Source organism: Mus musculus, chromosome 4, assembly GCF_000001635.26.
Source record: "Mus musculus strain C57BL/6J chromosome 4, GRCm38.p6 C57BL/6J".
Lineage (NCBI taxonomy): Eukaryota > Metazoa > Chordata > Mammalia > Rodentia > Muridae > Mus > Mus musculus.
In genome coordinates this window covers 14,748,649-14,772,560 of record NC_000070.6, presented here as the reverse complement: position 1 = coordinate 14,772,560, position 23,912 = coordinate 14,748,649, and the positions used below count along the sequence as shown (strand labels likewise).

The 23,912-nt window shown below is 39.1% G+C and overlaps 1 protein-coding gene across 4 annotated transcripts in view; it reads left to right on the top strand.

Moving 5' to 3' along the window:
- Positions 1-23,912, top strand: part of Lrrc69 (leucine rich repeat containing 69) — a 184,758-nt gene that overhangs the window by 35,819 nt on the left and 125,027 nt on the right. For all 4 annotated transcript variants that reach the window (XM_030253831.1, XM_006538295.4, XM_030253832.1 and 1 more), the window contains 2 exons: positions 2,795-2,990; positions 15,717-15,788. In XM_030253831.1, the coding sequence (XP_030109691.1) occupies positions 2,795-2,990; positions 15,717-15,788 (268 nt within the window). The remainder of the gene's footprint in view (positions 1-2,794; positions 2,991-15,716; positions 15,789-23,912) is intronic.

The window sequence follows — 23,912 nt, the reverse complement described above, 5'->3', positions numbered from 1 at the left end:
TGCCAGTAGTTGCTTGCTTGTTTTTCCATGGTTTTGATTTATCAGTTAATTGGTTTATGAATTGATAATGATATAGTGAACAGAAAAAGACCTGCTGAAGAGATATGGTGAATCAGGTTCAGGATATATCTTTGTTCAACTAGCCTCGGATCAGTTAGTTGACTGCCCTAGATCTTGTTCCCTTTGCCTTTTAATGGGAGAATTTTGAATAGCTGAACTTCAGACCACTTGTTGTGATAGTATGATTTTCTAGTTTGAGAAGCTGTCTGTGTTTGGAGTGGGGTGTACACTGTTTAAGGGAAGCATACAGATGTAAGCAAATATGCAAGAAGATGAAAGGACAGCTTTTGTTAGGAAAGGTAGGGTCACAAGTAGGCCCCCATTGTTTTTTATAGCTATCTCTAAGCTGTCCATATTCTGACCAGGCCATAGTTACAGGCTAATTGTCCATTTCCTATCCTGGAGAAGGTTTTTTTTTTTTTTTCAACGTTTTAATTTTATTTTAAAAGTGTGTGTACATTTGAGTATGGTAGTGTGATTAGAGGCTTGAGTTCATCATTGGGGATGTACGTGTGTCTATGTGTGGATGCGTGTATATGAGATCCAGGTTCCTGAGGAAGCCTGTAAACAAAGTGGGATTCTCCGAAGCTGGAGTCACAGGAGATTGTGAGCTGCCCGATGTTGGACATCGAGAACCATATTTGGGTCATCTGCAAGAGCAGTATGTGAGCCTTAACTACAGAGTCATCTCTCTAGCTCCACTGGATGAGATTTCTTTATCTTCCCATAATGGTTAAGGGTTAAACCTTAATGGTTCCCATCTTTACAGCGAGGGTGAGAATAGTGTTTATAAGGTGGTTTTGTCAGTCAAGATTTAGTAAGTTCTTGGGATCTGGATCGGTGGCTAAGTAGTTAAGGTTATTTGCTGTTCTTGCAGAAGCCCTGGGTTTCTACTTTAGCACCCATGCCCAGCAGCACACAACTACCTGTAACTCAAGTCCAGATGATTTCCCATCTTTTGGCCTCTGTGGGCACCTGAATGCATGCAGTACACAAGCATGCAGTCAAGACGTGTGTGTGTGTGTGTGTGTGTGTGTGTGTGTGTTTGAGAGAGAGAGAGAGAAAGAGAGAGAGAGATCACACACACAATAAAAATGAACACACTTTCAAGAATAGAAATGAAAAAAAGCTAAGAGTTCTCAATACGATTTTCATTATCACTATTATAAGTTGCTTTTTATTCCAGCTGTTTTATGTTCTTCACATGCATTCCTTTCTAGAGATGAAGGACTGAGTGTTTTGGATGTGAATTTCAGGAAAAGCATTAGCCCCGTGTAGCATCCTCCTCTTCTTCCAGAAATCAAGCAGCTGTGTCAGCAGGAAAGGCTATGAACCAATACACTAATTAAGAGGGTAGTGTAGCTTGTGTTGACTCTGTATGGATGCCTGTCTTCTGTCTTCTCTGCTCAGAATTCAGCAGGGTAGAGAAGAATTTGTTGGTTAAGATATCTTAAGCCCCACAGCTCATGGGCTTGGGGTCCGCATAACGACTGTGAGTGGCGGTGCGTAGCTGCATAGAAGTCAGTAGAAGCTTCCCGCAGACAGACTCTCTGAAACAGAAGATGGGAGAGAGGAAAGCATCAAAGACTCATCCTTTCTCATTTGCAACCCCGGGAAGCTATGTTGTGACGTTACCTATTAACCCTTTACAGGGGAAACAGATCAAGGAGAAACTGCAAATGCAGAGCTCCTCTGGCTTCTGTCTGAAAGGAGACTGGCTCTTTTTGTGTTCTTGAAAGGAGAAGGGTGGTAGACTCCTACCTAATTCACCACTCTTCCCCTGACTCACCCAAACACTTGACAAATACGTTTGCAGTAAGCTCTGAGCTCATTATAGAGTCTGGATGAAGAAAAATAGAAGAGAAAAAGAAAGCCCCCTCCCTTTGGTAACACGATGTGCTCAATTGAAACAAGGCTATGACTAGATACTGAGGAAGACGCTGCATGTCTTTTGCTATTTCCGTTACTTTCTTATCATAATATTTATTGATTATTTCTGATTATATCATAATATTTATTGATTATTTCTGATTATATCATAATATTTATTGATTATTTCATGGACCGTAATCCCACTCATTTCCCAGTATTTCCATATCCCCCTGCACTCTTGTAACCTACCCTCCCCGGACAAAACAAAAATGAAAACAAAAACAAAATCTCATTGTGAAATCTGCAGTGTGTCACCCAGTATATCCCTTTGTCCAAATAGCTTCTTTCCTTGCAAATGTTCATTGCAAAGAGACATTGGTCTTGTGCGAGGCTTCTGGTTTCTGCTACGCTATAAATACTGGCTCCTCACTGAGACTCCTCTAGGATGTCCTGTTGTTGCCTTGTGTCTTGGAGATCCTGTAGCTTTGGAACAGCAGATGAGCCCTTTCATCTGCTTCACCAGTTCATAGGAGGGGTAGATGTTGCTGATGGGCCAAATGAAAGTCCTAGATCTGGGCCTTGGTGGTAGCTGAGCTGGTCAGCCCATCAGCTCTCCTGGTCTCTGCCACCATAGCCTGCTCATCAGCACTGCCCCAGCTAGCTCACTCAAGTGCTGCAGTTGTGAGGTACGATGTTTTCCTAACTCTGTTTCAGTAAAGCCCTTTTATGCTCAAAAGAGTAGTTTCAGGCACTTAACTTGGTAAGATTCAGAGGGTCTCCAAGAAAACATGTGGCACTTTAATAATAGACTTTCATTGTCTGATGGTTTTGAGTCACATGCTTTTCTTGTTTCTTGTTTTAGGTTAAGGAGTCTTACCTACTTAAGCCTCAACCGTAACAATCTCACCGTGATTCCCAAAGAGCTTTGTTCCCTTGAGCATCTTTCTGAACTGCATCTAAACTACAATCAGATCGTGTACATCCCTGAGGAGATCAAGTTCCTGAAGAACCTTCAGCAGCTCTTTCTGGTCAGGAACAACATTGAAGAGTTGCCAGAGGTAAAGAAAAAAGGGCCATTGCTTTTGTTTCCATTGCTGTTGGAGAAGAACTCCTTCAACAGATTGAGAGGTAGCCTATATCATTGTTCAATTCAACCTGCATTATGAATGCCAAAGCACAAATGACAAAGCACTTCAAAGTTCATTTGTCTTGGTAATTTAATGAAGGTGTGAATCACTTTCTGATACATTATGAATTATATGTATGTCTATACATGTCTATGAATGCCTATTTTCTGTCTATATTTTGTCTCAGACTCCCTAGGGACTCTAATTTGATTGCTCTGTTCCTGGGGATAGAAAAAGAGCCCTTTGAGTACAAGATAGATGTGGGGCTTCTGGAGTATAATCTTAACGTAAAAGGTTCACTGTTTTTGTCATAGTTGAAGTCTAAGAATAACCATTTGGATTTGAGTATGTGAATGGGTAAGTAGACAGTAAACAGAAACAGCACGAGGCAGCTTTGGGATTTGTACAGAAATCTTCTCTTAACATGAGTTTGCTTTCATGAAGCAGATCCAGGAGATGGAGGTGGATCATGAGACACTAACTACTTAGGAAATACATTTGAATCATCTGCTCAAATACAGATGGCTATTCCTTGCCACTGGAGAAGCAAGGCTGCTCTGGCTGCGAGCTGGTCATAATGGTATCAGCATTTCAAAGGCCAACAAAGACCTTCAGAATTCATGGCAGAAGGCACACAATGAGGAACTGGAGGGAGAGTGACAGCATAGAGGCTAATGCATTACTTGCTTCCCAAAGCAGCCTACTAAGAACATCAGTCCAGCATAGTTCCTTGGGGCTTTATGTGGTTCAAGAGGCTCCCGATCGTAATGATTTGTAATATTAGTGTGATGGGACAGGAAGTGGCAGTATCTTGAGGATTGGTTCCTCATGAATGAAACTGTCATCCCTATTAAAGAGATCTAAAATTAAGCATGCTAGTGCAATCCTGCAATCCCAACATGCAAAATCCAAAAAATGCTAAAGCATCCTTAGTTACATGACAAGATTGAGGCTGGCCTCTTGGCATACATGAGACCCTGTCTTAAACAAGTAACTCAAACCCAAACCAAGCTAAGACCAAGCAAATCACACCAAAACAGAACAAAGCACCTTAGGAGGCTTCAGAGGAACAAAGATCTTTTTCCATCATGTGATGTATCACAAGAAGTTGGCAGTTTCTAACTCAGAAGAGGTCACATAATAGCCCTACCATACTTTGACTTCTATATTCTGTGAAGGTGAGAATATATTGCTAAGCTTGTTAGATATCTAATTTATAGTTCTCTGTTACAGAAAACCAACCTATCTTCTCTTTTTGACATTTATAATGTATTTACATATTAAAAGTACAGACAAGTCCTACAGCCAAGCTTCTTAACTTTGTCAGATTAGAGTTTCCCACATTGAGTCAATACCTTGGCATTTGCCTTGGTCATAGTGGTCAAAGGAAATTTATTTAAAATTTCAATGTAATTGATGCTTTCCATAGTCATAAGGAATGCCAATGGTATTTAGCTTTGTGCCTATGGTATAGTTGGCTATGTTGGCTTTTCTCTGTCTGGCTTCCATTTTCTTTTGTTCTCATATTATAGCCTTGTAAGTTCCCTCCCCCTGTAAGTCTCTGAGCTTTGCTTAGTCTTGTCCTATTCCACTACACTGGTCTTCGTGCCAAGTTAGAATATTCCTTCCTATGGGACATAGTGATTAGCCTGGTGACAGGCTTAAGACTTAAGCTAGGTAAATGGGACAAGGTTGATGGATTGATGGGGATAAAGTAGTCTTTCTGTCTGTTAAACAGGGAGAATGAAGACTCACATCTAGGGACTAGAGAGATAGCTCAGTGGTTCAGAGTACTTGATGCTCTTACAGAGGACCAAGATTCAATTTTCAGTACATACATAGCTTACAACCATCCATAATTTAAGTCACAGGGGATCTGATGTCCTCTTCTGGCTTTATGGCACTGTGCACACATATGGTTTACAGACATGTGTGCAAGCAAAGCATACACACACACACACACACACACACACACACACACACACACACACCCATATATAAACATAAAAGAACTTCTGAATCCTGTTGTCTCCCCTGTCTGTCATCTTTGGTTCTTTTCTGTTGTTCTAGCACTCTACCTTCCTACAGTTCTATCCCAGGCACCGTGTTCTCTTCATGGAACAATTTCTGTTCCAGTCTTACTTCTTGGCCTGGCTTTTACAAAGAGGGAAATCTAAAGTACACTCAATACCACAAACGCATCATCTGCTTCCAGACAATGAAACATGTGAGAAAAGATGGAGACCACTAGATATGGCTAAAGAGATACGCTATTTCCCTAGGGAGAAACTCTACCATGAAAATAATAGTAGCATTTTAGAAGCATTTCTTTTTTTAAAAAAACATTTCAGTGTCTTTTTCATATGAAACTTATAAATATTTCCACTTCAAAATTTTAACTCTCAAATTTGACTCATTATTTTTCAACTGCATCAATTATTTTTTATTAGATATTTTCTTTATTTATATTTCTTTTTTTAAAAATTTATTTATTTCTACACCTTTATTTCTCCACATAGAGTAGGGAAAGGAATAAAATAAAAATGGATGACACAACTGACACACAAAAAAAACATGGTTGGGGTTAGGAAAGGGTGGTGGTAAGAAGATGGGGGAGGGGTCTCCATTACAGCAGCAAAAGCCAGTGACCTAGGATGCTCCCATCTCTCCCAATATGGGCAGGAACAACCAATCAGCCTTTCTTTTCAGGCTGCTGTCCTGCAACAACTTGTACTGCCCTAGCCCCTTGGGAACTGGACAGAGAAGTCTTCCCAGGCTACAGAGAGGAGGAATGGAACCGTGCTGGGGGAGGAGCCTGGGTTCAGAGCATGCACAGGGAGTGACAGTCATTTGCCCCCACCACCTCCCCACGGGAGGTAACTTTGTGGGTGTTGGAGGGTGGACACCAGAGGCCGGCAATGCTGCTTCTTCTAGCATCAGGCAAGAGAGAGAACAGTTAGAGCCTCCTGGGCAAAGTACTTGACATCCACATCCTGGTCCTGGGTCAGCTGCTCCAGGATGGGCTTGACTTCACTCTGCAGGGTGCTGTCATCAAGAATGGGTCCTATCTTCTGCAGTGATTTGGCCACATTGAAGCAGACATTGACGACTGGGTCCCCAGCCATAGGAAGAACTGTGAGCAGCATGTGCTTGGTGATGAAGGACTGTGAGGCCGAGGTGAGGGCCACAGCCTCCCACAAGGTCAAAGAGGTCTGTGAAAATCTCTCAGCTGACTGCCGGGAGAATGTGATCATGACCCAAATCTTGCCCTGCATCAAGGAGCTTGTGTCAGATGCCAACCAACATGTCAAGTCAGCACTGGTTTCAGTCATCGTGGGCCTCTCTCCCATTCTGGGCAAAGACAACACCATCGAACACCTCTTGCCCCTGTTCTTGGCTCAGCTGAAGAATGTTTTTCATTGAGACCTTGTATTGAGAACTTTATCCTGTGTTTGATCTCATACTCAAATATTTCACATGAATTTTTCCTTGAGAATGCAATCACCTAACCATATCTACATGGGCTTCTCTGTTCTCAGGTATGGACAGCAACAATCCTGGATGTGTTGTAAACACGTGAGCCATGTAGTGAAACTAACAGAAGTTATGAACCAAATGGATCTAACAGCTATTTATAGAACATTTTATCCTAAAGCAAAAGAATATACTTTCTTCTTAGCAGCTCATGATACATTCTCCAAAATTGACCATGTAATTGGTCACAAAACAGGCCTCAACAGATACAAGAAGACTGAAATAATCCCATGCATCCTATCAGATCACCACGGATTAAGGCTGATCTTAAATACTAACAAAAAAAAAAAAAGGAAAGCACACATACACGTGGAAGTTGAACAATGCTCTACTCGATAACTTGGTCAAGGACGAAATAAAGAAAAAAAAAAGCTTTTCAGAATTTAATGAAAATGAAGACACATCATACCAAAACTTATGGGACACAATGAAAACAGTGGTAAAAGGAAAACTAACTGGAGAGAGCACACACTAGCACCTTGACAGTACACCTGAAAGCTCTAGAACAAAGAGAAGCAAATACACCCAAGAGGAATAGACCTCAGGAAAAAAAATCAAACTCGGCTGAAATCAACCAAGTAGAGACAAAAGGAACTAGACAAAGAATCTGCTGGTTCTTTGAGAAAATCGATAAGATAGATAAACCCTTAGCCAGACTAACCAGAGGGCACAGAGACAGTATCCAAATTAATAAAATAAGAAAAGGGAGGTGTAACAATGAAATATAGCTTAAAGTAATTATTCTGTTTGTTGAATATTAACAGTTGAAAATATTAAAATGATGTTATATAGACATCATGGAAATATTATTGAAAAATTTTCTCTCTGTGCTTGAAATTAGCAATTTCTTTTTTTCCCATTTTTATTAGGTATTTAGCTCATTTACATTTCCAATGCTATACCAAAAGACCCCCATACCCACCCCCCCACTCCCCTACCCACCCACCCCCCCTTTTTGGCCCTGGTGATCCCCTGTATTGGGGCATATAAAGTTTGCAAGTCCAATGGGCCTCTCTTTGCATTGATGGCCGACTAGGCCATCTTTTGATACATATGCAGCTAGAGACAAGAGCTCCGGGGTACTGCTTAGTTCATATTGTTGTTCCACCTATAGGGTTGCAGTTCCCTTTAGTTCCTTGGGTGCTTTCTCTAGTTCCTCCATTGGGGGCCCTGTGGTCCATTCAATAGCTGACTGTGAGCATCCACTTCTGTGTTTGCTAGGCCCTGGCATAGTCTCACAAGAGACAGCTATATCTGGGTTCTTTCAGCAAAATCTTGCTAGTGTATGCAATGGTGTCAGAGTTTGGAAGCTGATCATGGGATGGATCTCTGGATATGGCAATCACTAGATGGTCCATCCTTTCGTCACACTTCCAAATTTTGTCTCTGTAACTCCTTCCATGGGTGTTTTGTTTCCTATTCTAAGAAAGGGCAAAGTGTCCACACTTTGGTCTTCATTCTCTTGAGTTTAATGTGTTTAGCAAATTGTATCTTATATCTTGGGTATCCTAAGTTTCTGGGCTAATATCCACTTATCAGTGAGTACATATTGTGAGAGTTCCTTTGTGATTGGGTTACCTCACTCAGGATGATGCCCTCCAGGTCCATCCATTTGCCTAGGAATTTCATAAATTCATTCTTTTTAATAGCTGAGTAGTACTCCATTGTGTAAATGTACCACATTTTCTGTATCCATTCCTCTGTTGAGGGGCATCTGGGTTCTTTCCAGCTTCTGGCTATTATAAATAAGGCTGCTATGAACATAGTGGAGCATGGGTCCTTCTTACCGGTTGGGGCATCTTCTGGATATATGCCCAGAAGAGATATTGCTGGATCTTCCGGTAGTACTATGTCCAATTTTCTGAGGAACCACCACACTGATTTCCAGAGTGGTTGTACAAGCCTGCAATCCCACCAACAATGGAGGAGCGTTCCTCTTTCTCCACATCCTTGCCAGCATCTGCTGTCACCTGAATTTTTCGTCTTAGCCATTCTGATTGGTGTGAGGTGGAATCTCAGGGTTGTTTTGATTTGCATTTCTCTGATGATTAAGGATGTTGAACATTTTTTCAGGTGCTTCTCTGCCATTCGGTATTCCTCGGGTGAGAAATCTTTGTTCAGTTCTGAGCCCCATTTTTTAATGGGGTTATTTGATTTTATGGAGTCTACCTTCTTGAGTTCTTTATATATATTGGATATTAGTCCCCTGTCCGATTTGGGTTAGGTAAAGATCCTTTCCCAATCTGTTGGTGGTCTTTTTGTCTTATTGACGGTGTCTTTTGCTTTGCAGAAGCTTTGCAATTTTATGAGATCCCATTTATCGATTCTCCATCTTACAGCACAAGCCATTGCTGTTCTATTCAGGAATTTTTCCTCTGTACCCATATCTTCGAGGCTTTTCCCTACTTTCTTTTCTGTAAGTTTCAGTGTCTCTAGTTTTATGTGGAGTTCCTTGATCCACTTAGACTTGACCTTAGTACAAGGAGATAGGAATGGATCAATTCACATTATTCTACATGATAACAGCCAGTTGTGCCAGCACCATTTGTTGAAAATGCTGTCTTTTTTCCACTGGATGGTTTTAGCTCCTTTGTCAAAGATCAAGTGACCATAGGTGTGCGGGTTCATCTCTGGGTCTTCAATTCTGTTTGTTCCATTGGTCTACTTGTCTGACGCTATACTAGTACCATGCAGTTTTTATCACAATTGCTCTGTAGTACAGCTTTAGGTCGGGCATGGTGATTCCACCAGAGGTTCTTTTATCCTTGAGAAGAGTTTTTGCTATCCTAGGTTTTTTGTTATTCCAGATGAATCTGCCGATTGCCCTTTCTAATTCGTTGAAGAATTGAGTTGGAATTTTGATGGGGATTGCATTGAATCTGTAGATTGCTTTTGGCAAGATAGCCATTTTTACTATATTGATCCTGCCGATCTATGAGCATGGGAGATCTTTCCATCTTTTGAGATCTTCTTTAATTTCTTTCTTCAGAGACATGAAGTTCTTGTCATACAGATCTTTCACTTCCTTAGTTAGAGTCACGCCTAGGTATTTTATATTATTTGTGGCTATTGAGAAGGATGTTGTTTCCCTAATTTCTTTCTCAGCCTGCTTGTCCTTTGTGTAGAGAAAGGCCATTGACTTGTTTGAGTTAATTTTATATCCAGCTACTTCATTGAAGCTGTTTATCAGGCTTAGGAGTTCTCTGGTGGAATTTTTAGGGTCACTTATATATACTATCATATCATCTGCAAAAAGTGATATTTTGACTTCTTCCTTTCCAATTTGTATCCCCTTGATCTCCTTTTGTTGTCTAATTGCTCTGGCTAGGACTTCAAGTACAATGTTGACTAGGTAGGGAGAGAGTGGACAGCCTTGTCTAGTCCCTGATTTTAGTGGGATTGCTTCCAGCTTCTCACCATTTACTTTGATGCTGGCTACTGGTTTGCTGTAGATTGCTTTTATCATGTTTAGGTATGGGCCTTGAATTCCTGATCTTTCCAAGACTTTTATCATGAATGGGTGTTGGATTTTGTCAAGTGCTTTCTCAGCATCTAACGAGATGATCATGTGGTTTTTGTCTTTGAGTTTGTTTATATACTGGATTACATTGATGGATTTCCGTATATTGAACCATCCCTGCATCCCTGGGATGAAACCTACTTGGTCAGGATGGATGATTGTTTTGATCTGTTCTTGGATTCGGTTAGCAAGAACTTTATTGAGGATTTTTGCATCAATATTCATAAGGGAAATTGGTCTGAAGTTCTCTGTCTTTGTGGGGTCTTTTTGTGGTTTAGGTATCAGAGTAATTGTGGCTTCATAGAATGAGTTGGGTAGAGTACCTTCTGTTTCTATTTTGTGGAATAGTTTGTGAAGAACTGGAATCAGATCTTCTTTGAAGGTCTGATAGAACTCTGCACTAAACCCATCTGGTCCTGGGCTTTTTTTGGTTTGGAGACTATTAATGACTGCTTCTATTTCCTTGGGGGATATTGGGCTGTTTAGATCATTAACCTGATCTTCATTCAACTTTGGTACCTGGTATCTTTCTAGAAACTTCTCTATTTCATCCAGGTTTTCCAGTTTTGTTGAGTATAGCCTTTTGTAGAAGGATCTGATGGTGTTTTGGATTTCTTCTGGATCTGTTGTTATGTCTCCCTTTTCATTTCTGATTTTGTTAATTAGGATGCTTTCCCTGTGCCCTCTAGTGAGTCTGGCTAAGGGTTTGTCTATCTTGTTGATTTTCTCAAAGAACCAGCTCCTCGATTGGTTGATTCTTTGAATAGTTCTTCTTGTTTCCACTTGGTTGATTTCACGCCTGAGTTTGATTATTTCCTGCTGTCTACTCCTCTTGGGTGAATTTGCTTCGTTTTGTTCTAGAGCTTTTAGGTGTGTTGTCAAGCTGCTAATGTATCGTCTCTCTAGTTTCTTTTTGGAGGCACTCAGAGCTATGAGTTTTCCTCTTAGAAATGCTTTCATTGTGTCCCATAAGTTTGGGTATGAAGTGGCTTCATTTTCATTGAACTCTAAGAAGTCCTTAATTTCTTTCTTTATTCCTTCCTTGACCAAGGTATCATTGAGAAGAGTGTTGTTCAGTTTCCATGTGAATGTTGGTTTTCTATCATTTATTTTGTTATTGAAGAACAGCCTTAGTGCATGGTGATCTGATAGGATGCATGGGACAATTTCAATATTTTTGTATCTGTTGAGACCTGTTTTGTAACCTATTATGTGGTCAGTTTTGGAGAAGGTACCATGAGGTGCTGAGAAGAAGGTATATCCTTTTGTTTTAGGATAAAATTTTCTGTAGATATCTGTCAGATCCATTTGTTTCATAACTTCTGTTAGTTTCACTGTTAGTTTCAATGTGTCCCTGTTTAGTTCCCATGATCTGTCCATTGGTGAAAGTGGTGTGTTGAAGTCTCCCACTACTATTGTGTGAGGTGCAATGTGTGCTTTGAGATTTACTAAAGTTTCTTTAATGAATGTTGCTGCTCTTGTATTTGGAGCATAGATATTCAGAATTGATAGTTACTCTTGGAGGATTTTTACCTTTGATGAGAATGAAGTGCCTCTCCTTGTCTTTTTTGATGATTTTGGGTTGGAAGTCAATCTTATCAGATATTAGGATGGCTACTCCAGCTTGTTTCTTCATACCATTTGCTTGGAAAATTGTTTTCCAGCCTTTCATTCTGAGGTAGTGTCTATCTTTTTCTCTGAGATGAGTTTCCTGTAAGCAGCAAAATGTTGGGTCTTGTTTGTGTAGCCAGTTTGTTAGTCTATGTCTTTTTATTGGGGAGTTGAGACCATTGATATTAAGAGATATTAAGGAAAAATAATTGTTGGTTCCTCTTATTTTTGTTGTTAATGTTGGCATTCTGTTTTTGTGGCTGTCTTCTTTTAGGTTTGTTGAGGGATTACCTTCTTGTTTTTTCTAGGGCGAGGTTCCCGTCCTTGTATTTTTTTTTTTCCTGTTATTATCCTTTGAAGGGCTGGATTCATGGAAAGGTAATGTGTGAATTTGGTTTTATCGTGGAATACTTTGGTTTCTCCATCTATGGTAATTGAGAGTTTGGCTGGGTATAGTAGCCTTGGCTGGAATTTGTGTTCTCTTAGTGTCTGTATAACATCTGTCCAGGCTCTTCTGGCTTTCATAGTCTCTGGTGAAAAATCTGGTGTAATTCTGATAGGCTTGCCTTTATATATTACTTGACCTTTTTCCCTTACTGCCCTTAGTATTCTATCTTTATTTAGTGCATTTGTTGTTCTGATTATTATGTGTCGGGAGGAATTTCTTTTCTGGTCCAGTCTATTTGGAGTTCTGTATGCTTCTTGTATGTTCATGGGCATCTCTTTCTTTAGATTTGGGAAATTTTCTTCTATAATTTTGTTGAAGATATTTGCTGGTCCTTTGAGTTGAAAATCTTCATTCTCATTCACCCCTATTATCCGTAGGTTTGGTCTTCTCATTGTGTCCTGGATTTCCTGGATGCTTTTAGTTAGGATCTTTTTGCATTTTCCATTTTCTTTGATTGTTGTGCCGATGTTCTCTATGGAAACTTCTGCACCTGATATTCTCTCTTCCATCTCTTGTATTCTGTTGCTGATGCTCGAATCTATGGTTCCAGATTTCTTTCCTAGGGTTTCTATCTCCAGTGTTGCCTCACTTTGAGTTTTCTTTATTGTGTCTACTTCCCTTTTTAGGTCTAGTATGGTTTTGTTCATTTCCATCACCTGTTTGGATGTGTTTTCCTCTTTTTCTGTAAGGACTTCTACCTGTTTGATTGTGTTTTCCTTTTTTTCTTTAAGGACTTGTAACTCTTTAGCAGTGTTCTCCTGTATTTCTTTAAGTGATTTATTAAAGTCCTTCTTGATGTCCTCTACCATCATCATGAGATATGCTTTTAAATCTGGGTCTAGGTTTTCAGTTGTGTTGGGGCGCCCTGGACTGGGTGAAGTGGGAGTGCTGGGTTCTGATGATGGTGAGTGGTCTTGGTTCCTGTTAGTAAGATTCCTACGTTTACCTTTCACTATCTGGTAATCTCTGGAGTTAATTGTTATAGTTGACTCTGTTTAGAGATTATTCTTCTGGTGATTCTGTTACCGTCTATCAGTAGACCTGGGAGACAGACTCTCTCCTCTGAGTTTCAGTGCTCAGAGCACTCTCTGCTGGCAAGCTCTCCTCTTACAGGGAAGGTGCGCAGATATCCTGTGTTTGGACCTCCTCCTGGCCGAAGAAGAAGGCCCAAAACAGGACCTTTCCCAGAAGCTGTGTTGCTTTGGCAGGTCCCAGAAGCTGTCAGCTTCTGTGGTGCACACTCCCACCTGTTCAGACTAAGTTCCTAAGTTTGGCGGAGTCCCGGAACCAAGGTGGCGCCCTCTGCTCCTGAGGCTGAGGGCTTCTGAGCCAGGCGGACACCTGTCCTCTGGTTGGGACGGTGGCCGGCTGTCTGCGGCCTGAAAAGGGTGCTGCCTCAGCGGCTCTGTGCCTCCATCTGTCTCAGAAGCTGTCCGGTTCTGTGGTGTACCCTCTCACCTCTTCAGACTAAGTTCCTAAGTTTGGCGGAGTCCCGGAACCAAGGTGGCGCCCGCTCCTCTTGCGGCTCGCAATTTCTTAAAATGTAAATTCAAAGAGTTTTTGTTATTCTGAAATTTTTAAAATATACTTACTGATAAAATAATTTCTCTCCTAGTAACTCTTACAATTTTTTAAAATTAAAATCATTGTTAGACAATGCACACAGATATATAAAGGTTTTTAAATATCCTCTCACTATGTCAGATGGTATCATATAAGGGCTTTTGAATATATTTCTGAATGATTAATTTTTAATGTTTTATGCTGTTTTACTATGCTTAACTCCTAAAGAATATTTTCCTAGTTTCCCCTTTGAAAATCCCCTATCCCCTCCCCCATGCCTCTGCTCCCCAACCCACCCACTCCCATGCCCAGTCCTGGCAAATATTCCCCTATACTGGGGCATAGAACCTTCACAGGACCTAGGGCCTCTTCTCCGTAGGTCCTCTCCTCCCATTGAGAGACCATCTTCTGCTACATGTACAGCTAGAGCCACAAGCTCCACCATATGTTTTCTTTGATTGGTGGTTTAGTTCCAAGGAGCTCTGGCGATACTAGTTAGTTTATATTGATGTTCCTCCTTGGAAAGAAGACAGTATCTTCAACAAATGGTGCTGGCTCAACTGGTGGTTAGCATGTAGAAGAATGCAAATTGATCCATTCTTATCTCCTTGTACAAAGCTCAAGTCTAAGTGGATCAAGGAACTCCACATAAAACCAGAGACATTGAAACTTATAGAGGAGAAAGTGGGGAAGAGCTTCAAAGATATGGACACAGGGGAAAGATTCCTGAACAGAACAGCAATGGCTTGTGCTGGAAGATCAAGAATTGACAAATGGGACCTCATAAAATTGCAAAGCTTCTGTAAGGCAAAGGACACTGTCAATAAGACTAAAAGGCCACCAACAGATTGAGAAAAGATCTTTACCAATCCTAAATCCTATAGGGGGATAATATCCAATATATATAAAGAACTCAAGAAATTGGACTCCAGAAAACCAAACAACCCTATTAAAAAATGGGCTACAGAGCTAAACAAAGAATTTTCAACTGAGGAATACTGAATGGCTGAAAAGCACCTAAAAAAATGTTCAACATCCTTAATCATCAGAGAAATGCAAATCAAAACAACCCTGAGATTCCACCTCACACCAATTAGAATGGCTTAGATCAAAAACTCAGGTGACAGCAGATGCTGTCGAGGATGTGGAGAAAGAGAAACACTCCTCCATTGCTGGTGAGACTGCAAGCTGGTACAACCACTCTGGAAATCAGTTTGGCAGTTCCTCAGAAAACTGGACATAGTTCAGAAGCATTTCTTCAATACTGGAAGTCATTTGATAAATTATCCTCTTGTTTTTCAATTTCAATTGGTTTTGAAGTTTCCAGGATTTAAAATCCTAGTTTACATTTGCTTTTTAATAGAAATACTCGAAATAAGATGTTTCACAACAACCATGGGGTTACTATGGTAATTCACAGTTGCACCGACCATGTAGATAGATATAGTTCTGGGTTTTATTTCTTTTGTGAAGAAAGGGTTTTGTTATCATAGTGTTAAGCAGAAGATAGATGTATTACAAATCCTGCTGAAGTTATCATTACAGGAAACACTCCAGAATTATGTTTTATGTTTCTCAGGGTTTCTACTTTAGTAATATATGGTGTCTAAAAGGGCTCATTGAATATTAGGCTGCTTGAATTTCATAACTCAGTTAATCCACTTCATCATCACAAGCACATATCATTTGTTTATTAGGAAGTGAAGAAATTAAAATACAAAGGTGTTTAGGAAGTTGCATATGATTGTACTTAGTAACAGCAAGAGTTGGGTTAGACCTAGAAATAGTTAACTGAGAATATATTATATTGCTCTAGAGTACATAGAAAAAATAAGGGTTTGTAGTTATTGGGCCGTCCATAGAGATTTCTTTGGGGAAGACGGTCTTGATGGAGCGACCTCTATCCACTCTGAACCAAGTCAGTACTTACAATTTTATATTAAAAATCTCTCTCTATTTTTTTTTTTGTCTTCTGACACAGGAAATTTGTCATCTTGAAAAACTAAGAGTCCTGGACATAGCTGGAAATGTAATCCAGATATTTCCGGCAGGCGTAAGTACTGTCAATTGTGACTGTAGTTGAAAATCATTCTGTTTATACTGTTGGGAATAGAAAATACAAGCAGCCAGCAAAAGCTGTAGTAATTGGAGCCTTGATTTGTACAGTGACTCAAAGGTTTGCTTTGTTCTAGGATTTCAAGTCCCATTCTTTTGCATTCTTTTCCTTGTGTTCTGTGCCTGCTGAATGTGTTTGAACCAAATGAACTCTGGTTGTTATCATAAATATTTAATCTATCAGTTATGATTAAATTTTTTGGTTATTACACACTGCTTTTGGTCACCTCTGACTTGTTTGAAAAGACTACTTTCTTGGGCTCAAGACTTTATCCCTTATAGTGAATCCAGACATGACCCTTTTGTTCGTTGTTTTTAAGCCATAAGCTATGAAAACACACTTTTTTTTTCCCATTGGAATTGAATTTTTGACTTTGTTTATTTCAAATAACAGAGACAGCTCACTTTGGCAACTTGTAACTTTGGGGAAAGTAATAGCTGTTTTTCATATTGCATTTTTATATCCAAGTGAGCACGCTGGAACATAACATTCAAGTAAATAATTACCAGTGCATTTATCCAGCAAGTATTCAGTAAATACCTGTGGATCCATTAATTTTATTCTTACTAACTGATTCAAATTGTAGTTTTTAGACATTTTCATCTTATTTTATAATTAAATTATTTTATAAATAAATTAAAATAATATAATTTTAATACAAGAAAGGATGAAAATGTGAAATATTGGGTTCAAAATATGCTTTATATAAAAATATGCAATATTCCAATCATGGTAAAATATGCATCATAAAAGTCTTTCTTTTTTTTTGGTATTTTCAGACAAGGTTTTGTTTCTTTTTATAGTATCCCTGGCTGTCCTGTCCTGGACTTGCTTTATAGACTAATCTGGCCTTGAACTCACAGAGATCTACCTGCTTCTGCCTCTTGAGTTCTGAGATTAAAGGCATGAGCCACCAGGCTCAAAAACTTTATCTTTTAAGAGGACATTCTTGACACCAAGTACTTTGATATAATCCATCACTATCATCTCTCTCCAGAACTTATTTTGTTATCTTTCCGACTGAAACGGTATCATTTGACACATTCCCAATTGGATAAATTTCCAGTTCGCTAGTTAGCACCTATCCCAGCATTTTAAGATTAGGTATTTCTCTTATTTTTGTTTTTGTTTTTTTTGACACTACCATTCTATGTTCTGTCTTTATGTACTTGAGTACTTGGTGCACCCCACAGAAGACATTCCCCGGCATTTGCCTTTTTGTGATGGGCGTACTTTACTTAGCACAATGTTCATCCCTGCTATCAAGAGTTGGCTTTTTCCTCTTTGTCCTAGGCTGAATCCCAGTCACCCATACAGCATGCATGTGCACCTTTTGCTTCCCCATTGTTCTGTGGATCGACACTTGCGGTGTTTCAGTGCTTTGCTTACTGTGAGCTGTGCTGCTGCAAACTTTGTCATACAAGTTTGAGTTTTCACTTTCAATTTCTCTAGATATAGCCTTGGAAGTAGAATCACCAAAATTCTATAGTCATTTCCTATCTTACTTTCTTCTCTTGATGTCTTTTATCTTAGTCAATTATCTTCTTTATCATACTGTCTGACCGAAGTATCATAAGGAAGGGCTGGTTGTGGCTCGCAGTTCAAGGGCTGAGTTTATCGTGGTGAGGAAGCTAGGGCATCAGGCAGGTGAAACAACTGGTCGTATTTGTCCATATTGAATGCTAGGGCTCTCTTATGTATTGTGGGACCCAGCACATGGAATGATTCTGCCCACATTCAGAATGGGTCTTCTCACCTCTCTTCACTAAATCTAAATAATTCCTCACGAAAATGGCCACTGGCTAACCAGTCTAAGTAATCCCAATGGACATGCCCCAAAGCTTGCCTTCTAGGTGATTTTAAAGCCTAACACACTGACAATAAATATTAACCATCACACATTTAATATTTTAAAGGATTTTCTATACTGTTAACAATTTTATAGTTCAAATTATAGGGACGAATAGATGTTTTCAGCGAAGACTTGGTAAAGAGTCCATGATTTTATTCATACTATGGGTTTGATTTAAATCTGTCACAGTGTGACAAAACCTTAATTTCCAGAACATCCTTCCAATGTCACCTGTCCCATGGTACCACGGGAGCACAGACCATGGAAAGGAATGATCCTTTTCAAGTCTATGTTGATGTTCGAATGTTAACTTTACTATCAAACATATCTTAAATTTCATCTTAATATTATTTATTAAATTAAAAAACTAAAATAATGTTCTCTAACTCTACTTAGCACCCACCTTGGTATTGCCAATAATTCAGTTTTCTCTAAAAAGTGGTTCTATATCAACAGTTATGTTTAAATACCCCCGATACCAATAATTTTAGCATGCCTTTGACATGATCTATGCCAGGTTCGTTTTCAGAAAATTCTGTAAACCTGATGTAATAAGCTAATACACAAACTCACCTGAGCTTTGTTCCCCAAATTTTTTTACCTTGGAATTTTAAAAATGATTTTCCTTTCTGAAACAGTAGTGATATTTTGCAAATTATTGGTGTGAAATCCATTTTCCATAGTTGAGAGATGGAACAAATTGACAAAACACATGGCAAATGCAGAGAGATGAATTGTTGGCTCTGTAGTATATATACTATGTAAGTGGTACAGAGTTCAGTTTCATAGTAATGGTTGTGAACATCAATGAAGACCACAGATTTTAACAATGAAGACCACAGACTTTAACAATGAAGGACACAGACTTTAACAATGAAGACACAGACTTTAACAATGAAGACACAGACTTTAACAATGAAGGACACAGATTTTAACAATGAAGGACATAGACTTTAACAATGAAAGACACAGACTTTAACAATGTAGACCACAAACTTTAACAATGAAGACACAGACTTTAACAATGAAGACCACAGACTTTAGCAATGAAGACCACAGACTTTAGCAATGAAGACACAGACTTTAACAATGAAGACACAGACTTTAACAATGAAGACACAGACTTTAGCAATGAAGACCACAGACTTTAACAATGAAGACACAGACTTTAACAATAAATGACACAAACTTTGGAGTCATATATCCATTAGTTTAAATTTCTAGGTTCTTATTTACTAAACTATGATTTCAGACAAGTTGAGGTGCTACTTAAAGCCACCAAACTCATGAGCCCATTAAATTTGTAAATGATTACAAAACATTTTATAGAGATTGTCAAGAGAATGGCAATTACTTTGCTAATGAATTATCCGTGAACTGTTTGGTAGTGCACAACCACAGCACATGTAGCGACTACTCACTATCTATGTGCTACTCACTATCTAGTGATCACTATCTATGTGACTACTCACTATCTATGGGTGGCTCTAGGAAACGTTGATTTCTGAAGGATGTGTTTTACAACCCATTCTTACTATAAAGTGTTGAAAGCCATGAAAAATAAAGGAGCAAAGGGGAAGCTGTGGCTTTGTGAAGCCCACTATGATCTCCAGCACTGGAGTTACATTCTGTAGAATAGATTTAATAGTTTCTTTTACTGCCATGCTTTTGAGATAGAACTTTCTCTGTGCAAGAGCCCTGGCTGTCCTAGAACTCCCATTGTAGAACAGGCTGGCCTTGAACTCACAGAGATCCACCTGCCTCTGCCTCCTGAGTGCTGGGATTAAAGGCATGTACCACCATGCTCTGCCATTGCTGTTCTCTTAAAAATGATTTTTATTTGAGTTTTATGGTCTAAAATTTGGTGTGAAACTTAGAAAATGTTATTTTGGAATAATATATAATTTTTATTAAGGTAGCTTTTAAATATTTGAGGCTAATTTATAAAGATTTATTTATCTTATGTATATGAGTGTCTTGACTGTGCAACTCTTTGTGGACCCTTGTGCATATCTGGCGTTTGCAGAGGTCGCAAGAGAGCATTGGATTCCTCTGGAATTACTATTATGAATATCTGTGAGCAGGCACGTGAGTGCTGGGAATTGATTCCGGGTTCTCTGGAAGAACAAGTGCTTTTGACTGCTGAGCCATCTTTCTAGTCCTTGCTATCTGCAAAGCCGATGTTTTAAATCAGGAGTTATTATACAAATAAGAATGTATGTTAACTGGAAGCCTGATTCCAAGTGTGTGTCACCATAACTTGCTTAATATTTTTCCAGTTATAAGTAATTGGGCCTGAGGCTCTAGTACAGCTGGTGAAGTTCTTGTTTAGCGTGCATAAAGCCCTGTTGGATCACCAGCACTTCCTAAACCTGGTGTGGAAACACAGGCCTGTCATGCTCATGGAGCATGGATAATCAAACCTTTGGGATGGAACTTTGGCCAGCCTGGGATCTTGTAAAACAAAAACCAAGAGTAAAGTAATGAAAGAAGGAAACATTCACTGTATAAAAGGTATATCCATATATGTATGTAGCAACAATTAATGAAACCAGATGCCATGAATTTGAAAGAGACCAACAGGGTTATATGGGTGGGTGTGGAGGAGCAACAGGGAAGGAGAAAATGATGCAATCATATTATAATATGTAATATATAAGTTATATATATGAAACATAATTTTATAATAGAAATATTTTGAAAGTGTGTATAAGATTGTAAACTACAAATTATGAGGTGCCTTTAAGTTTGTTTTTCAGAGACAATATGTTATTCTTCTGTAAGTATTTAATTTTTACATATTCACTTTAGAATAAAATTGAAATTATACTTCTTAAAAAATCTTTTTCACTTAACATTATATATTGAATACTCTCCTTCAAGCAATATATTTCAGTTATTTGGTTTTAATTACTGGACCTTTTAAAGATCATATTTACTTTTTTTATACTTTCATTTATCAGAATAGATTGGAATGAGCAGGCCTTTGAGGAAATAGATTATCAGAAATTGGCATCTTTTATTTTAAACTTTCTTTGACAGAGTGAGATTTCCAAAATGTAACTCATGATCCACAGTGAGTGGACAGTATGTGGAACAGTGGCAATTATGGAAATAGCTGGCTTAGTAGTTTAAATCTGTTTTGTTTTTCCTCTTAGAAAGATACAAGTCCTTGGACTTTTGTCTGCCCTTAGTCACAATGACTTCATCCTAGCTATAATTCTGTGATATGCTGTTTTTGGGTAGATGGAACTATTCAACCCACTACACTTTGGTAAAGTGTAAAACTTAGTTTGGATCTGCAACAGATTTAACTGTACTGTGTGAAGAGAGTTCAGTTCAGCTACCACTTATTGAGTATGTCCTCTGGCCACTCCCTCTCAAGTGTTGCTCTTGAATACTGGAGGAATTCTGACCATCAGAGGGGTTCCTTGCACCCATGTTAGGCAGCTCTGATGTCACCGATCCGTCAGTCTCACATGTACATCCTTGCCCATGTACACATAATTAAAATATTTTTTTGAATTGAACAAACCAAGTAATTGGTTATTTTATTTAGTGTTTGTGTGTGAACCATCGCACATATGTGATGAAGGCCACAGGACAACTTTTGGGAGTTGATTCTCTTTTTCAGCCATGTGGATTTCTAGGATTTAACTCAGGTTATCTGGCTTGGCAACCAAGTGTGTTACTCATGGAGCAGTATTGCTGGTCTTCTCAAAATAAAATTTAAAATGGATTTCCTACCATCATAATATTTTAGTCAAACAAATGAACAATGATGGATATTGCTTGTGTGGAATTTGAATGTCAAGTCTTGAAGAGCTCATAAAAAGCAAGAAAAACAGACATTAAAAAAAATTAGGAATATTGAAGAAGTAGACATTAGCTTGGAAAGAAAAGGGGCCAGGTAAGTAGTAATCCATTGTCTCCAAAAGACGGAGGGAAAAAGTGATGAGATGCACTTACAACGTTTGAGAATGGGGAAGGAAAAATATTGCCATTGCTTGCTACTAAGAACTTTGGATAAGCTATCAGTGGGGTTGTGAGAGTCAAGTACTAACAATATCTTTTTCCATATTTAAAATAAAATAGAAAATTCAGTCTCTAAAGCAATAGTGGTTAAATCCTTTCAAGGGGGGAGAAAGGTGAATTCCTTAGATTTTTAGTCCCTTTGAAATAATTTTAAAAGATCTGTGCATTTTTGGGCAAAGAAAAGCTTCCTTCACTAGCTCTTCTTTACCCAAACTTCAGTGATTTGAAAAAGAAGTTGGCTTAACTGAAGTGACAAAAACATCTTTTGAAACAGGGTTTCTTTGTGTAACAGCTCTGGCCATTCTGGAGATGGAGCTGTAGACCAGGCTGGTCTTGAACTCACAGAGATCCACCTGCCTCTGGCTGCTGAGGGGTAGGATTAAAGGCATGGGCTACCATGCCTGGCTGACAAAAAATTTTAATGACTATCACCAGGAAGCATCTCGAGGTCTGACTTTGATGTGAAATTTAGAGCAAAACCTCATCTTTGAACGCTGTAGCAAAGCTTTGCACTTTTCAGTAACACTCTTGTAGACTCTATTGGCAATCTTTCTACTCACCTGCAATATCATGGCGTTATAGATCTAGAAATAGCACAGGAAGGTATTTCTTTGCATCAGTACTTTATAGTTGTTCAGTAATTTACAAGTTTTTAAAGCAATGTTTCATGTAGTAAAATCTGTTTGATGTTGCACAGTCCCCTGGAGAAGCAGACTCAAGCTCAGACCTATTTAGGGCTAAATGTATTGAGACTTCAGAGAAGTAATTAGCTAGCAGACATTGCCCTCCGTCTTGAGTACACAGTAGAATCCTCTGGATAGCTCGTTAAAACCCAGAATGCTGGGCTTCCCTCCCAGAGTTTCCGAGTCAGAAGACTGTGGAGCCCAAGAATGTGCATTTCTATTAAGTTCTCAGGTGTTGCTGATGCTGCAAGTGTGGGGATCATACTTGGAGAACCACAGACCTGAATTACAGAGCAATGTGGATCTAGACCTAGCACTGAAGTCTTGCCAAAAGCCCAGGCTCCACCCATCTTAGTACAGGGCCTCTGAAAAATCTGTTCTTTGTCTTAGCAGTGATAAATAGGGGGTGTCACTGTTATGTTGCACACTGGATGGTCAGATTCTGAGAATGTCACTGGGTCCTTGAGTCCTTGTGGAAGGAGCACTGTTTGAACAATATAGTTCCTTTGTATGTGGAAAAGGCTTCTCCTAGAAACAGTTTCAGTATGTGAACACAGGGACACAGGGAATAGTGGGTTTTGGGAAGCTCAGATTGGCATGTTGGCCAGTAGAGTTAACCTTATTCCCTTCAGCTACACGTACATTGCAAATGTATGCGGTAATTCCATGCCACTGATAAAATGCATAGTTATTTATTATTATTTTTACTCAATTTAAAAATAGGCCAGAGGTTTTAGTATGTGAATTGAACACTACATCATTCTGGAGAATTTTTGGGATGGTCAAATCTTTACCATGTTATTTATTTAGTAACTTAAGAGTTTTATCTTTAAAGAATTTCCCATTTACATTAACTGGATGCAATTTGGATATGAATGATTTATCTTGAACATTTATATGGCTACAGGTCAATGTGACAACACGTGAGAAAGTGCTTTGGTAAAAGTACACACTCAAGAAATGTGCAAAAGAAGATGGAGCCACAGGCAATAATGCACTTTACACAGTTGCTGCTTGTTTTCAATGTCAACCTTTTGATTTAATGTCCATTCACATCTAAAGATTCCACAAACAGTCTGTGTCAGGGTTAAGAATGGTTAGTATTTGATTTTTTAAAAGGTTTGAAGGCATGTGTTTTAATATTTATGTGTGGGGGGGAGAGAGACAGAAACAAAGACAGAAAGACAAATGTAGACAGGTACAGAGAGAAAGACAGACACATGCATACACACATATATACATACATACACAGAAAGACAGAGACACAGACAGACAAACAGAATCTCTCTCTCTCACACACAGAGAAAGAGAGAGAGAGATAGGGAGGAGAGAGAGAGAGAGAGAGAGAGAGAGAGAGAGAGAGAGAGAGAGAGAGAGAACAGAGAGGAGAGAGCAAGAGCTTTAGGCTATAGCAGTGTCGTGAGACAGATGCTGTGTGGACCATTCCCAGGTGGCATGACTAATATTACAGTGCCCTTTCCATTTCATCCA